This window comes from Thrips palmi, unplaced genomic scaffold, assembly GCF_012932325.1.
Source record: "Thrips palmi isolate BJ-2018 unplaced genomic scaffold, TpBJ-2018v1 HiC_scaffold_3, whole genome shotgun sequence".
NCBI classification, from domain to species: Eukaryota; Metazoa; Arthropoda; class Insecta; order Thysanoptera; family Thripidae; genus Thrips; species Thrips palmi.
Window position 1 is genome coordinate 8,446,661 of NW_023144630.1, and position 15,257 is coordinate 8,461,917.

At 45.8% G+C, this 15,257-nt stretch overlaps 1 protein-coding gene across 2 annotated transcripts; it reads left to right on the forward strand.

Moving 5' to 3' along the window:
- Positions 1–1,198: 1,198 nt before the first annotated feature.
- LOC117648252 (zinc finger protein 205-like) lies at positions 1,199–13,902 on the forward strand. 2 transcript variants are annotated; one of them, XM_034390655.1, is made up of 4 exons: positions 1,199–1,590; positions 11,143–11,259; positions 11,829–11,909; positions 12,170–13,902. In XM_034390655.1, the coding sequence occupies exons 1-4, from the start codon at positions 1,569–1,571 to the stop codon at positions 12,724–12,726; spliced, it is 777 nt and encodes a 258-aa protein (XP_034246546.1). In that variant the 5' UTR covers positions 1,199–1,568; the 3' UTR covers positions 12,727–13,902. The 2 variants fall into 2 exon arrangements, with proteins under 2 accessions (XP_034246546.1, XP_034246547.1); XM_034390656.1 differs by lacking the exons at positions 11,143–11,259; positions 11,829–11,909 and adding an exon at positions 1,803–1,907.
- The last annotated feature ends 1,355 nt before the right edge of the window (positions 13,903–15,257 follow it).

Genomic DNA, 15,257 nt, shown 5'->3' on the forward strand with positions numbered 1-15,257 from the left:
GATAGCGTGAGAGACAAAGGGAGAAGCGCAGTGTTTGGCATCAGCCCTCAGTCCCGAGGGGCTGATGTTGAAATCGATGAGGCGCGCTTTAGGGGCCAGCGTGTTACCATGACGCCGTTCAAATGCAAACGAACGAGTTTTTAGACACCGTGCTGCATTTGGAATGAAAGCGTCACTATACCGCAAGTTATAAGGCGCAAGTTATATACCCTTTAAGCTGTATGTCCTGTAGAAATGTGCTGTCATGATTGACCCTTCCGATTCTGACCCCCCCCCCCGCTGCATCGTGGTGTTACGCTGGGACGGACCCACTACTCCCTGACTCAGCGTAACGTTACGTGAATTTTCTCAGGCAAACCCACCATTTTTACCCTTTCAGGGTACTCCAATAAATCTTTAATGGAAGAAGAACTAAAGTTAGCCCAAGAAAATGCTTCTGCGCGTGCGCACCTGGTGGTGGGAGAACTTCCACCGCGCCACCGCCGCGCATACGCACCGGGTGTAGAGGGAACGTCTGCACATGCGCTGAAACTGATTCGGGCCTACTTCCGCTCTTCGTGCGTTCCAAGATTCATCGGAGTATCCTAATACCTGTATATCCTTTAGAAATGTGCTTTCATAGTAGATTCTTGCACCCGCGCATCGGGTGTTGGGGAACGTCTGTGCGTGCGCCTAAGGTTAATTTTTTTCTTTTTCCTGTTGAAGATTCATGGGAGAGCTCTGTTGCTACACTTCCGGTCTGGATCCTCCGTGAAGTACCCTGTCAGCTGCTGTGCACTTGTTTCTGTTCTTCTGTTGTCAGGTTCAGAGTTTAGGTGTACCATGTACCGGGGACCGTAACAAGTCGCATGCGGTGGTGACCTGCGAACTTCCCTTGGCGTGGATTCTTAGATCTGGCGCAGCATCGCTCAGCCTGTTACGACTAGACGTGGTCAGGCGAGCTACTAGCGTAGCGTACACTGTATCAGCGAAGCTATCGATCGAGGAACGGATAGAGGCTTGCCTGAGAAGTAGCGGAATCTTGTTGGGGCATTCGGTTTAGATGTTACGAGGCATCGACGAATAGATTTTATTAGTAAACTGTCAAAAGGTATTTCTTCCCATTAAATAATCTCAATATCCTCATTTACTTAAAGTCACGTCAATTTTTTTGATAGTTTTGTGCGGCCAATTCGTACCTCAGGTCTACCGGAATATTCTACCAAGCCACTTATCAAAGTATAACCAGGAGGTTCGCCATGAGACGAGAACAATTAATTGTCAGTGCGGAAAATTCACAGTCGTGTTCAACAATATAATGTTGTGTTTGAGAATGACGAAAACCTCGTCGAGGTGCCATGATGTTTCCTTTAGGTTTCGGTTCGGATAAGTAAGTTTGACCTAAATCTTGAAAGTACCTAGGCATTTAATCCCTTTTCCTAGAGACTTCCTTGGTTTAGATCCAATTTCCTTAGCTGAAAGAAACCATTAGAAAACCTCATCGGTGCTTTACCGTGTGTGATAATGTTCATTCTTCTTCATGCTTTGTCCGCCGACGCTGTCTCCAAGCTCTCGTTCAGTGCAGGTTTATGATTAGGAACATGAAACATCGTATGTAACTGGTAGTTTGCGGCAGTTGAATTTATGTGCTCGTGGGACATGCTTTCTAACACTCAGTGCTTGTATTATCTGTGAAACTTTTTTTTTACTGGCCCGTTTTGTACGCGTTTTAGTACTTTAGCTGCGCTTATTTTCGTGGGGTTGGTTAGTGTTGGTGCGGCAAGTCCCGCTGACTGCAGTCGCTTACTGTGTGCTGCTTGCAGGTGCCTGGCGCGTCAAGACGGAGGCCGAGGAGTGCGGCAGCCCTCCAGAAGGAGCACCGCGGCGTGGAGGCTGCTCCGCGGGCCCAGGACACGACGACGTGGACGGTGAGTGGCTTGGGTTTAACCGCCTCACTGAGAATGAAAAAGTCATGATCAATACCCAATTTTGGGCGAGGTTTACTTTCTCACCCAAATTTGGGCGAGGAAGGCTTCCTCGCCCAATTTTGGGTGAGGAAGAGTGTATCAGCTTCCTAATTAGCTCCATAGTATCATGACCCAAATTTGGGTGAGGAAACTTTCCTCACCCGAATTTGGGCAATAGAGAATTCCTAACCCAAAGTTTGACTCTTTCATTCTCAGTGATGTTGTCTGAACCGCGAATTGTGGCAAGAAATCGACCTGTCACTGAAATTCGAAGGGTGAGACATCTGACCGATTTTCGGTGATACAACGTACTTAAATGTATGACCCAAAAAAGGTGAGACATTAGCGAGACTAGCTTGGGGATAGAGTCTGTATTTCTGCGGTACATTTTTGGAGTTGCCTCTTTTTCCAACTAGTGTTAAGTTGAGTTGTTTCTTTTTACAAACGATTCATATAGACTCAAGTTGAGTTATCCCCTTTCGCCATTTTGTGCAAAGGAGGTACATAACTCCTTTGCACAAAATAGCGAAAGGAGTTAACTCAACTTGTGCCTTTATGAATCCTTTGTAATAAGAATCAACTCAACTTAACTCCTCGTCACTAGTTGGAAAAAAGAGGTAACTGCTGAAATGTACCACGGAAATACAGACTGTGCAGACCTCAGCTCCACTTGAATTGTCTCCAAATTCCGCCTTGTTTGGGAGAACTAAGAAAACATGAGTCCGTAGTCAAATGATCCAGGGAGCGGAAGAAGGGAATAATTCAACTTATCTCCAAATTGAGTTTTTATCTTATTATTGTGCCTCAGAATGGTTTGCATCATTACACCAAATTGTTTGACCTAATTCCTAACAGCGTCGGAGAAAATCCACGTGAAAAATAAACATAACTCAACTTGACCCCTTTCACGGTCTAAATTTTTATCGGAGCGAATCGAAATATTGCACTTCAGGAGTGTTAAAGAGGGCAGTCACATCTCTGTAACGGTTTTCACGGGTATCTACCCGCTCAATGGATAACGATAACTCTTGTCAATGTACCTCTCATGGACTAACGGTAAAATCCAAATAAGAACAAAATCTTCGTAACTTTTAAACGTCTGAAGTTCCGCCAACACTGTCATTCATTTTGCGATACTTTTACTACAAATTTTTGCGATAAAACCGAGTTTGCGATTCCCACGATTTATCGCATCCTGGAGTGCGATAATTTTGTTATGAGCAAAATCAACTAAGACGGACCACTTCTTCCGGTAACCCTCTCCGATTTGCCTGATTTTTTGTAGGCTTAATAACTAACTAAAGGAGAGTCTAAAGCCAAAATATTAGGTCCGGCAAAAATTTATTGCCCGAGATATGGCCAACTTTAGTTTAACTTTTGGAGAAAAAACACGAATTTGGGTATTTTGGACTAATTTTACACTTTTCATAGTAGAGGGTTAAAATTTGGTCATTTTATGTAAAATTGGCCAAGGAACAAGAATATGACCTCAGAATTGACCTCCGACGAATACCTGAAGAGTGAACCCCCCAAAACACCCTAAAAACACATAAAAAAGCAGTTTTTTCTTGGGGTTTCTGGGAAAAATATGTGGACAAAATTTTCTGATGATCTTATCTTGTAGAAAATGACGCGATGAATCGAATGAGACCACGCGCAGATTTTTATGTCAAACCGTTTTGGAGATGTAGCGGTTCAAAGAATGAAAATTTTGCAAATTTATTTTTTAAAAAATGCAGGTTTTGAGCATTGTTTACGTCTTTTGCCTCCTTGGTGCGTGTGGGTGTTCTAATCTTGTGGAAAAAGACGCGCTGAATCGAATGAGACCACGCATAGAGTTGTATCTCGAACCGTTTAGGAGATATAGTGGTTTAAAGTATGGGCACGGGAGAGCTCCTGCAAACACCCGACAAGGCAGAGCCGCCAAACACGCATGTTGGGCGGGCGGACTACAGTGCCCATATTTTAAACCGCTATATCTCCTAAACGGTTTGAGATACAACTCTGTGCGTGGTCTCATTCGATTCAGCGCGTCTTTTTCCACAAGATAAGAACACCCACACGCACCAAGGAGGCAAAAGACGTAAACAATGCTCAAAACCTGCATTTTATTAAAAAATAAATGGCAAAATTTTCATTCTTTGAACCGCTATATCTCCTAAACGGTTAGACATAAAAATCTGCGCGTGGTCTCATTCGATTCATCGCGTCATTTTCTACAAGATAAGATAATCAGAAAATTTTGTCCACATATTTTTCCCAGAAACCCCAAGAAAAAACTGCTTTTTTATGTGTTTTTAGGGTGTTTTGGGGGGTTCACTCTTCAGGTATTCGTCGGAGGTCAAATCTGAGGTCATATTCTTGTTCCTTGGCCAATTTTACATGAAATGACCAAATTTTAGCCCTCTACTATGAAAAGTGTAAAATTAGTCCAAAATACCCAAATTTGTGTTTTTTCTCCAAAAGTTAAACTAAAGTTGGCCATATCTAGGGCAATAAATTTTTGCCGGACCTAATATTTTGGCTTTAGACTCTCCTTTAGTTAGTTATTAAGCCTATAAAAAATCAGGCAAATCGGAGAGGGTCACCGGAAGAAGTGGTCCGTCTTAGTTGATTTTGCTCTATTGCACTTTTTTTGCAATAACCACCCCATAGTTTTTGCGATAAAAGAGCGTTTTGTAGTAACTTTTATCACCTTTTTTTCTGCGATAACTTTTTATTGCATTTTCTTTGTAGTCATTATCGCAAAAATGTGATAAGTTTTTATTGCAAAATATATACGGTGGTTATCGCAATTTTAATAACAGTGCGTTCCCGAGAGAAAATTATAGGCTGCAGATTGGCTGCAGGCTGGCTTCCTCCGGGTGCCTGAGAGCGCTCGGATGGATCTCGGATGGCTGCAGACATTGGCTGTATTCGGACATACGTCAGCCAAAATCCAGCCATCCACAGCCGCTGCAGCCTCTCTGGCTGCACCTGCCAGCCATTGAAGTGTCCCTTTGGAGCCGAGTCGGCCCTGCCCCCGCTGCTCTAGGCTGCACCCCGCAGCCTACGGGATGCTCCAGGCAGCCTTCCTTCGCGGACCACGCTGCCCCCAGCAGCCACGAGGCTGCGAGGCGCTGCTCTAGGCTGCACCCCGCAGCCTTCAGGATGCCCCAGTCAGCTTTCCTTCGCCCGGGCCACGCTGCCCCCGGAAGCCTGGAGGCTGTGAGGCGCTGCAGTAGGCTGCACCCCGCAGCCTTCAGGATGCTCCAGGCAGCCTTCTTTCGCCCGGGCCACGCTGCCCCTGGCAGCTATGAAGCTGCGGGTCACAGCCACATCTCGGCTGCATCCTGCAGCTTCGTGGATGCCATCGGCAGCACCCATATCGCTACTAGGCTTCACTCCTTAGTACATGAAGGTCCCCATGACGACCTTTGAGGGGGCCTGTTACGCCCTTTGAAGTTCTATGGATCCCTTAGTAGATTTTCTAGGGTCCCAACACCGTTCCAGATCCAAATCTGATAAGTAATTTCATCTAGGACTTTCCGTTCTGGGGAAAATTGGGCCTTTTTTGGGCCCCCAAAAAAATGAAAAATTTTCCCCTTTTTTTTTCCAAAACCCCTTTTTTTTTAAAAAAAAACTTTTTCCTTTTTGGGCTTTTTTTGGGAAATTTTTTTTTCCTTTCCCCCCCAAAAACCTTTGGGCCCCGGGGGGTTCCCCAAAATTTTTGGGTTTTTTTTTAAAAAAATTTTTTTCCCCCCCCCTTTTTTAAAAAAAAAATTTTTTTGGGGAAAAACCCTTTTTTTTTTTTGGGGTTTTTGGCCCTTTGGAAAAAAAAATTTTTTGGAAAAATTTTGGTTTTTTTAAAAAAGGGGGGGAAAAAGGGGGGTTCCCCTTTCCCCCGGGGGAGGGGGGGCCCCCCCAAAATTTTTTTTTTAAAAAACCCCCCAAAAGGGGGTTTTTTTTTCCCCCGGTTTTTTTTTTAAAAAAACCCCCCTTCCCCGGGGGGTTTTGGGGCCCCCCGGCCCCCCTTTTGGGGGGCCCCCCCCCCCCCAAAAAAAAGGGGGGGGTTCCCCCCCCCTTTTGGGCCCCAAAAACCCCCCCCCCCTTTTTTGGGGGGAAGGGGAAACCCCCCCCCCCTTTTTTTTTTGGGCCCCCCTTTTTCCCCCCCAAAACCCCCCCGGGAAATTTTTCCCCCCCTTTTTCCCCCCCCGGGGGCCCCAAAAACCCCCCGGGTTTTCCCCTTTTTTTTTTTTCCCCCCCTTTCCCCCGGGGGCCCCCCTTTTTTTTTTTTTTTTTAAAAAAAATTTTTAAAATTTTGGGTTTTTTTAAAAAAATTTTTTCCCCTTTCCCCCGGGGGGAAAAAAAAATTTTTTTTTTTTTTTTTTTTTTTTTTTTTTTAAAAAACCCCCTTCCCCCCCCCTTTTTTTTTTTTTCCCCCCCCGGAGTTTTTTTTTGGGGGGGCAAAAAAAAAAGGGGGGGGAAAAGGGGGGCCCCCCCCCCGGGGGGCCCCCCCCCGGGGGCCCGGGGGGTTTGGGGGGGGGGTTTGCCCCCCGGGGGGTTTAAAAAAACCCCGGGGGGCTTCCCCAAAAAAAGGGGGGGGCCCCCCTTTTTTTGGGGGGGGGGCCCCACCCCCCCCCCCCTTAAGTTTACCAAATTCCAAAATTTTCCCCCCGGTTGGGGGGGAAAAAACCCCCCCCTTTTTTGGGGCCCCCCCTTTTTTCCCCCCCCCGGGGGGGTGGAAAGGGGCCCCAAAAAAAAAAAAAAAAAAATTTTGGCGGGAAATTTTTTTTTGGGCCCCCAAAAGGGGGGGGGGCCCGGGGGAAAAAAAAAAAGGGGGAAAAAAAAAGGGGGGGGAAGGGGGAAAAAATTTGGGCCCGGGGGGGGGGTTTTTTTTTTAAAAAAAAACCCCCGGGCCACCCCGGCCGGGGGGCCCCCGGGGGTTTTATTTTGGGGGTTTGGTTGCAGGGTTGGAGGCTGAGGAGCCGTGGCTGCACATGGGCGCCACCTTCTCGCTCGCCTCTGGAGTCGGCCACGCCAAGCAGGACTCCGCGGCCAGCGGCACGGCTGGGGACGGAGGGGCGGACCGCGCTGTCGCCTCGCAGGGGCGGAGCGTGGAGCGGCCTTGGATGCCGAGGCGGGCCTGGGGAAGCACCTCGCAGCGCGCGGCAAGCGGCACGCCTGCCAAAACTGCGGCAAGGGAGTTCAAGAAGGCGTTCAATCTTGAACAGCATTTAAGAACCCACACTGGGGAGAAGCCTTTCCATTGTGAGGTTTGTGGAAAGAAGTTTGCGCAATCAGTCCATTTAATCACCCATGCAAGGATCCATACTGGGGAGAAGCCTTACCAGTGCAAAGTGTGTGGAAACAAGTTTGCGCAAGCATCCCATCTCGCCGTCCACGCTAGGATGCACACTGGCGAGAAGCCTTACCAGTGTGAAGTTTGCGGAAAGAAGTTTGCAAATTCATCCAATCTCGTCAAGCATGCAAGAGTGCACGCTGGGGCGAAGCCTCCTCAGTCTTAAGTGTATAGTAAGAAGTTCTCTCACACAGGCTCTTTAAGGGACCCCATACACGTTAAAAGCACTTTGTAAAAAAAAATATATTGATGTAGACGGATTACGATATTACAATTTCTGTGTTAAAACCCTTTTAGATAATTGAGTAAGGTGCATTTTGGTTTCAAGTAAAGTGACTTCGGACATTTTTTGGAGATTAAGTCGAAACGTTTAAAATTTTGGTTTGCGTAAGATTTTGTTTGCATACTTGCTCAGATCTGTGGGGAAAAAAATCAGGGAGACTCATCCCTAGTAGTGTCATAGAATTGACTACAACAAGCTTTATATCTGCAATAGTTTTCAAAAAAAAAAATAAAAACAATTTTTTGTTTAAAAATTTGTTCAAAAAAATTGTTTAAAAAATTGTTTTTTTTTTTTTTTTTTTTTTGAAAACTATTGCAGATGTAAAGCCCATTGTAGTCAATTCTATGAACTACTAGGGATGAGTCTCCCTGATTTTTCCCCCACAGATCTGAGCATGTATGCAAACAAAATCTTGCGAGAACCAAAATTTTGAATGTTTCGACTAAATTACCAAAGAATGTCCAAAGTCCCTTGGACTATGAGCCGAAATGCAGCTTACTCAATTATCTAAAACGGTATTAACACAGAAATTGTAAAATCTTGATCCGTCTACATCAAAAATTTGTTTTCACAAAGTGCTTTTAACATGTATGAGCCCCCTTAACGTTCACACTGGTGACAAACTTTTTGAGTGCTATGTTTGTGCCGAAACGTTTTTTTTTTGTCACCAGTTTGCTGAGACATTAGTAGTGCTAAATTCAAATTGCCCTGCAATTGTAAAATTTGTGGTATGCTGTTTTCACGATCAGATAAACTTCACATTTACGTTAGGAATCTCGTAGTGCCAAAAACTGACAATTTTGTGTTGTCCAATGGCTCCGGTAGTTTCCCACAATTTTCTACCGAACGGCAAGGCAAAGAAAAATCATTTAGCCTGCCATTTAATTTTTTTTCAGAGCGGAACAGGTCTCAGTCATAATTTTGTGTTTCAGAAGGGTATTGCATACACTGTGGCAAAAAGCTACGGAAAATTCTGTAAACAGCTTGTGGTAATTCTCCGTAGGCCCCTTATCAATATTCTCCGTAGGCTCTTACAGTATTTTCTGTAGGAGCGCACAGTATTCTCCGTAGGACCGCACAGTGATCTCCGTAGGACTATACAGTCTTCGAGGTCCTACGGAGAAGACTGTGCGGTTTTACAGAGAATACTGTGCGGCCCTACGGAGAATACTGTAAGAGCCTACGGAGAATATTGATAAGAGGGCTACGGAGAATCCTGGCAAAAAAATTAACAGGATTTTCCGTACCTTTTTGCCACAGTGTACCGACAATCTCGTCGAGGGGTCAAAATGTTCTCGTCTGCATTAGTTTCTTAAAAGTTAAACTTGATCTTTATATTGAAAGTACCCAGGCATGTATACTCCATTCTTATGTACTTCCTTGTGTTTTAGTAAATTTCGTCAGATGAACAAAACATTGGGAAACCCAATCGGTGTTTTTACGTGTATGCTAATGTCCATATTTTTATTTGTTAAAGCAGTGTCTTTTGAGTAATTGTTTGGTGAAGGTTTTGCGTCAATTTTTCTGAAATTAAAACATTGTGCAATAAAACGGTACTTATCGACGTAAAACATGCTTTCTAACAGTAAGGTAATGTGTCTCCGTGTCCTCGGCATGTACTTTCTAGTTTTGCATGCAACAAACATAGTTTCTTTGTTTGGTTCGCGTTTTAACGATCAATGCATGCGTTCTAGTATGGTGGTTGGTGGTAGTTTGGCAAGCCCCACTGGCTGCAGTCGCTGACGGTGTGCTGGTTGCAGGTGCCTGGCGCGTCGGAACGGAGGCAGAGCAGTGCGGCAGCGCTCTACCTGGAACACAGTGGCGTGGATGGAGCTCTCCGGGACCAGGACAGGACGACGCGCACGGTGAGTGTCTAGCTTCACACGCTCATTGTCTTCCGCCCCGGTCTTATTCTTACATAGACGATTATCCACACTGGGGAGAAGCCTTTCCAGTGCCCAGTGTGCGGGAAGGGGTTCTCCCAGAAGTCCCATCTGGCCAAGCACAGCGGGACCCACGCTGAGAAGAAGTCCGCTTAGTTCGAATCAAATTTGTGTGGGTGGAGGGGTGGACGTTTGCCGAAGTGTCCCACTCACAGGGAACTCAGCTAAGGAAAAACTTTCTTGTTTAATTGTTGTTGGTGTAACTTCTATCCTCCAGCATATTTTAGATGTCAGGACAATGCACCTTCTATATGTTTACGGAATTTTTGAAGTGCCTCTGGATAGATTTAGTTACCTAATCTTAAATACTACATACATTTATAACGGTCCAGTGTCGTTGCGAACTGGCTCTGATTTTCTCGCTGCATTTGGTAACGCATCAAAATAATTTTAATTGGTAATTACACTAGTTCGTGTCGATTTAGTGTGAAGTTTCTTGGTCTTCGCAGCTAAGCTCAAGTTTCCACCAGACCGGAACCTTAGCAGTACATGCACAGCCTGTCATTGGAAGATGTTTGTCCTTTCTTCGACAGGACTGTACTCATTTCGCGTTTCTTGAAAAGTGTCATTGTTTTAATCCCTTTGTAGTGATTTCGTGTTTTCATTTATAAAACAGTAGTTCGATACCAACCAAGAGATTTCCTTTTTGTATGTTGTTGCTACGGACTCGCTTATTTAAAATACTTGGTGTTTGTGTTGCTATTGTTTGTTTATGAACGCTCAAGTCATGTCCTTGTGGCGTAATTTATTGTCAAATCAATTTTTTTTAAAAATATTTTGTCTTTGTGCTGGTACTGATTGTTTTAGAACTCCTAAGTTATGTCCTTGTTGAGTGGTTTCTGTCAAATCGAAGTTTTTTTGTCAATATTTCTCTCATTATATTTATGATTTGGCGTCAACGAAGGGCAATATCACGGCAATATGTATAGTAAACTGTCATTTCAGCGTATTTTTTCGTTCTGATCGGTCCATACATCACATTATGCACTAGTGTTCAAACTGCCCTGCTCTGTTCTACGTTGTTTGTCGTTTCTATCCTTCACCCAGTTCCAGTGCCTTGCCATGCTTTAGCGGTCTGTGCATGCTATAGCGGTGGTTGGTCTTGGTGTATGTTTACGTGGCCTGGTGCAGTCGCAACGCCATTCATTTTGGGAAACTTGGCTTCTTTTGCTATGAAACCGGTTTTGTGATTTCAAGGAGTCATTCCACCCTGAAGTGCAGCAATAAAATTTCTACAATATTGCCCTAAACACCACGTGAGAAAGGAACCTTCTTGCAGTATTTATTTATTTTTTCGGTGCATGGGGTTAATCTTACTGTGTTTCTTTAAAACAAGTACTTTAAAACTTATCGTAGTTAGCACACTAAGTTACTTTGTACTTTTTTGTGCATCAGGTTTTCACAAAATTGACCATGCGTTTTGAAATGTAGGAATTTGTGCGTAACGAAGCACGAAAGTATGCGTTATCGCCCTCAAAATTTGTGCATATCGATGCTCATGCTCAGTTTTGTGCAAAGCTCTTTACACAAAAACGTATATAGTTATTGAGTGACAGTAGTGTATATGGAACGATGGACAGTGAACATCGAAGTCTGAACGACTGTGCGCTGACGGAGTGCTGCTTTCAGGTGCCTGGCGCGTCAAGACGGAGGCGGAGGAGTGCGACAGCCGCTCGGACAACCCTCCTGCAGGAGGACCACAGTGTGGCTTCAGCGCCGCGGGCCCAGGGCAGGACGACTCGGACGGTGAGTGGACCTGAGGCATGGTCAACCAGTGCGGAGCTTCCTGCAACATTTTGCCGCTTGGCATGGACTTCGTCGTTCAGAGTGTCTGAATTCCCACTTGCGAGTACGTTACGTTCTGTAAGAAACCTGCATGTATCTTTCGGTAATCGCAGCTATCGCGACGAACGATCCACTGGCTGTCTTCTTTACAGTCATCCATGGCTTGCGGTCGCCGTGGTCAAAACTTTCATGACGCTTGCCTTGTACCTCAGGGTGTCGTGTTAGCCGCATTGCCATGGTGCTCGTTCTTGCCACAATCTGGCGCTGGTTCTATACTGAAATTGAATGTTGTTCCCATCTTGTAATAAACCCCACTCAAAGCTGTCCTAGCCTCACTGTTGAATTTGCCCAAACCTGAAATCAACTCAGCTACAACCTAGACCCGGTGAAACACTTCTCTATAATTACTGTTTTCAGGATTTTTAATGAACTAATTCAAATAGGCTTTTTGCCCTAAATCTCAACTAAGTTGTTCACATAGCAAGGATCGTATTATAGTTGACACTACTCTGACGGTGTGCTGCTTGCAGGTGCCTGGCGCGTCAAGACGGAGGCAGAGGAGTGCGGCAGTGGACGCAGCGCCGCGACCTCGGGGCCAGGCGGCAAGGACGGTGCGTACTTGCAGTGCTCCCAGGCCGCAAAATTCCAGACTCGTTTTGAGCTCCAGAGTCGCTTAATAGGACTCGAACTGATCGTGAGACCCCACCGATTGATTGCCCTCCAAACGAAGAATCCAATAGTGGAGTCCCGTTTTCTTGAGTCCTATTTAGGACTGGAGCTGGAGTTCAAAACCCGTCAAGAATTTTGGCCGCCTCAACCGGCGATTTCGGCACCGTGAGGCATTGTTGATGGCTTGGGCGTTTGGTTGCAGGGTCGGAGGCTGAGGAGCCGTGGCTGCACATCGACGCCACCTTCTCGCTCGCCTCTGGAGTCGGCCACGCCAAGCAGGACTCCGCGGCCAGCGGCACGGCTGGGGACGGAGGGGCGGACCGCGCTGTCGCCTCGCAGTGTGCGGAGCGTGGAGCGGCCTTGGATGCCGAGGCGGGCCTGGAGAAGCACCTCGCAGCGCGCGGCAAGCGGCACGCCTGCCAACACTGCGGCAAGGACTTCAAGTGGGCGTCCAGTCTTGAAGAGCATTCAAGAACCCACACTGGGGAGAAGCCTTTCCAGTGCAAAATGTGTGGGAAGAAGTTTGCGTTCTCAGGCGCATTGACCAGGCATGAAAGGATCCACACTGGGGAGAAGCCTTTCCATTGTGAAGTTTGTGGAAAGAAGTTTGCAAATTCATCCAATTTCGTCGAGCATGCAAGGATCCACACTGGGGAGAAGCCATTCCATTGTGCAGCTTGTGGAAAGAAGTTTGCGCAGTCTTCCCATCTCGTCGCCCACGCGAGGAGGCACACTGGGGCGAAGCCTCTTCAGTGTTAAGCGTGTGGAAAGATGTTCTCTTCACTCTGACTCTTTAAACGTTCATACTGACAAAGCCTTTTTAGTGCAATCTTTGTGCAAAAACGTCTTTTCTCTCTCCAGTTTCTTAAGACACTAGTTACAATCAAAATACCCTACTATTGTAAAATTTGTGCTATGGTGTTATCATGATCATGACTGACAGTTTTGTGTTGTCCATTGTTATCGGTAGTTGCCCACAATTTTGTACCGAGCGGGACGGCGAAGATAAATCGTTTAGTCAGCCATCTAATTTTTTTCCTGAGCGGAACAGATCTCAGTAATAATTTTGAGTTTCAGAAGGGTATTTCATGCCGAAAATCTCGTCGAGTTGTCATAATGTTCTCGTCTTCCTTAATTTCAAACAAGTAATCTTGATCTTAACATTGAAAGCACCTAGGCATGTAAACACTATTCCTACATACTTCCTTGTGTTATTCTCAATTTCCTCAGATGATCATTATATTGGGAAACCCAATCGCTGTTTTCACGTCCATTTTTTTAAATTTATCAAAGCCGTGTCTTTTGAATAATTGTTTTGTGAAGGATTTGCGTCTATGATTCTGAGATTAAAACATTGTGCAATGAAACGGTAGTTTGCGACGTCAAATATGCTTTCTATCAATTATGTATAGTGTCTCTGTGTCCTCAGCATGTACTTTCCAGTTTGCATGTAACATACGTAGTTCCTTTGTTTGGCTCGCGTTTCTAGTGTGGTGGTTGGTGTTGGTTTGGCAAGGCCCGCTGGCTGCAGTCGCTGACGGTGTGCTGCTTGCAGGTGCCTGGCGCGTCGGAACGGAGGCAGAGCAGTGCGGCAGCGCTCTACCTGGAACACAGTGGCGTGGATGGAGCTCTCCGGGACCAGGACAGGACGACGACGACGCGCACGGTGAGTGTCTAGCTTCACACGCTCATCATCTTCCGTACGATCTTGTTCTTATTGCGATGATTTGTGAATGGTGAAGTACGTTGGAACTTTCCCGTACGTCATTGGCACAGATGTCATATGGTTTGGATGATTTTACCGTACTACGCGTGTTTCGGTAAGGTTAAATACCAACTGTGGGTTACTTTTTTGAAAATGCATACTATTTTAAACCAAAAGGCAAAGTAGGTTTGAAGCGTGTGACTTATAGTCCTTCACCGATTATACACCTTCATCGGTAAGGGAGTCCCCCTTCTTCAATTCCATGATATATTTTTTTTCGAAAATGTTCGAAAAACATTTTGTCTTTTCTCTTTTTCTTGACCTCGCCTGGGCCCAATTCGGAGAAAATGGTTTCCCTGAGAGTTTGCAATGCCAGACTGTCGTTTCCACCGCCGCCCGCTTGACGCGTTGCCCCGGTTGCAGGAGCTCCCACCGGCGCTGCCGCGGACAGACCGTGGCTGCACATCGACGCCGCCGTCCTGCTGGCCTCTGGAGTCGGCCAGGCCGGCGGCACGGCTGGGGACGGAGGGGCGGACCGCGCTGCCGCCTCGCAGTGTGCCGAGCGTGGAGCGGCCTTGGATGCCGAGGCGGGCCTGGAGAAGCACCTCGCAGCGCGCGGCAAGCGGCAACCACTCGCTTGCCAATGCGGCAAGGTGTTCCGCTTCGCGTCCGACCTGGAAAAGCATTCCAGGATCCACACTGGGGAGAAGCCTTTCCAGTGCCCAGTGTGCGGGAAGGGGTTCTCCCAGAAGTCCCATCTGGCCAAGCACAGCGGGACCCACGCTGAGAAGAAGTCCGCTTAGTTCGAATCAAATTTGTGTGGGTGGAGGGGTGGACGTTTGCCGAAGTGTCCCACTCACAGGGAACTCAGCTAAGGAAAAACTTTCTTGTTTAATTGTTGTTGGTGTAACTTCTATCCTCCAGCATATTTTAGATGTCAGGACAATGCACCTTCTATATGTTTACGGAATTTTTGAAGTGCCTCTGGATAGATTTAGTTACCTAATCTTAAATACTACATACATTTATAACGGTCCAGTGTCGTTGCGAAGTGGCTCTGATTTTCTCGCTACATTTGGTAACGCATCAAAATATTTTTAGTTGGTAATTACATTAGTTCGTGTCGATTTAGTGTGAAGTTTCTTGGTCTTCGCAGCTAAGCTCAAGTTTCCACCAGACCGGAACCTCAGCACTACATGTACAGCCTGTCATTGGAAGATTGTTGTCCTTTCTTCGACAGGACTGTACTCATTTCGCGTTTCTTGAAAAGTGTCATTGATTTAATCCCTCTGTAGTGATTTCGTGTTCTCATTTATAAAACAGTAGTTCGATACCAACCAAGAGATTTCCTTTTTGTATGTTGTTGCTACGGACTCGCTTATTTTAAATACTTGGTTTTTGTGTTGCTATTGTTTGTTTATGAACGCTTAAGTTATGTCCTTGTTGCGTGATTTATTGTCAAATCAATTTTTTTAAAAATATTTTGTCTTTGTGCTGCTATTGATTGTTTTAGAACTCCTAAGTTATGTCCTTGTTGAGTGGTTTCTGTCAAATCGAAGTTTTTTTGTGAATAATTCTCTCATTA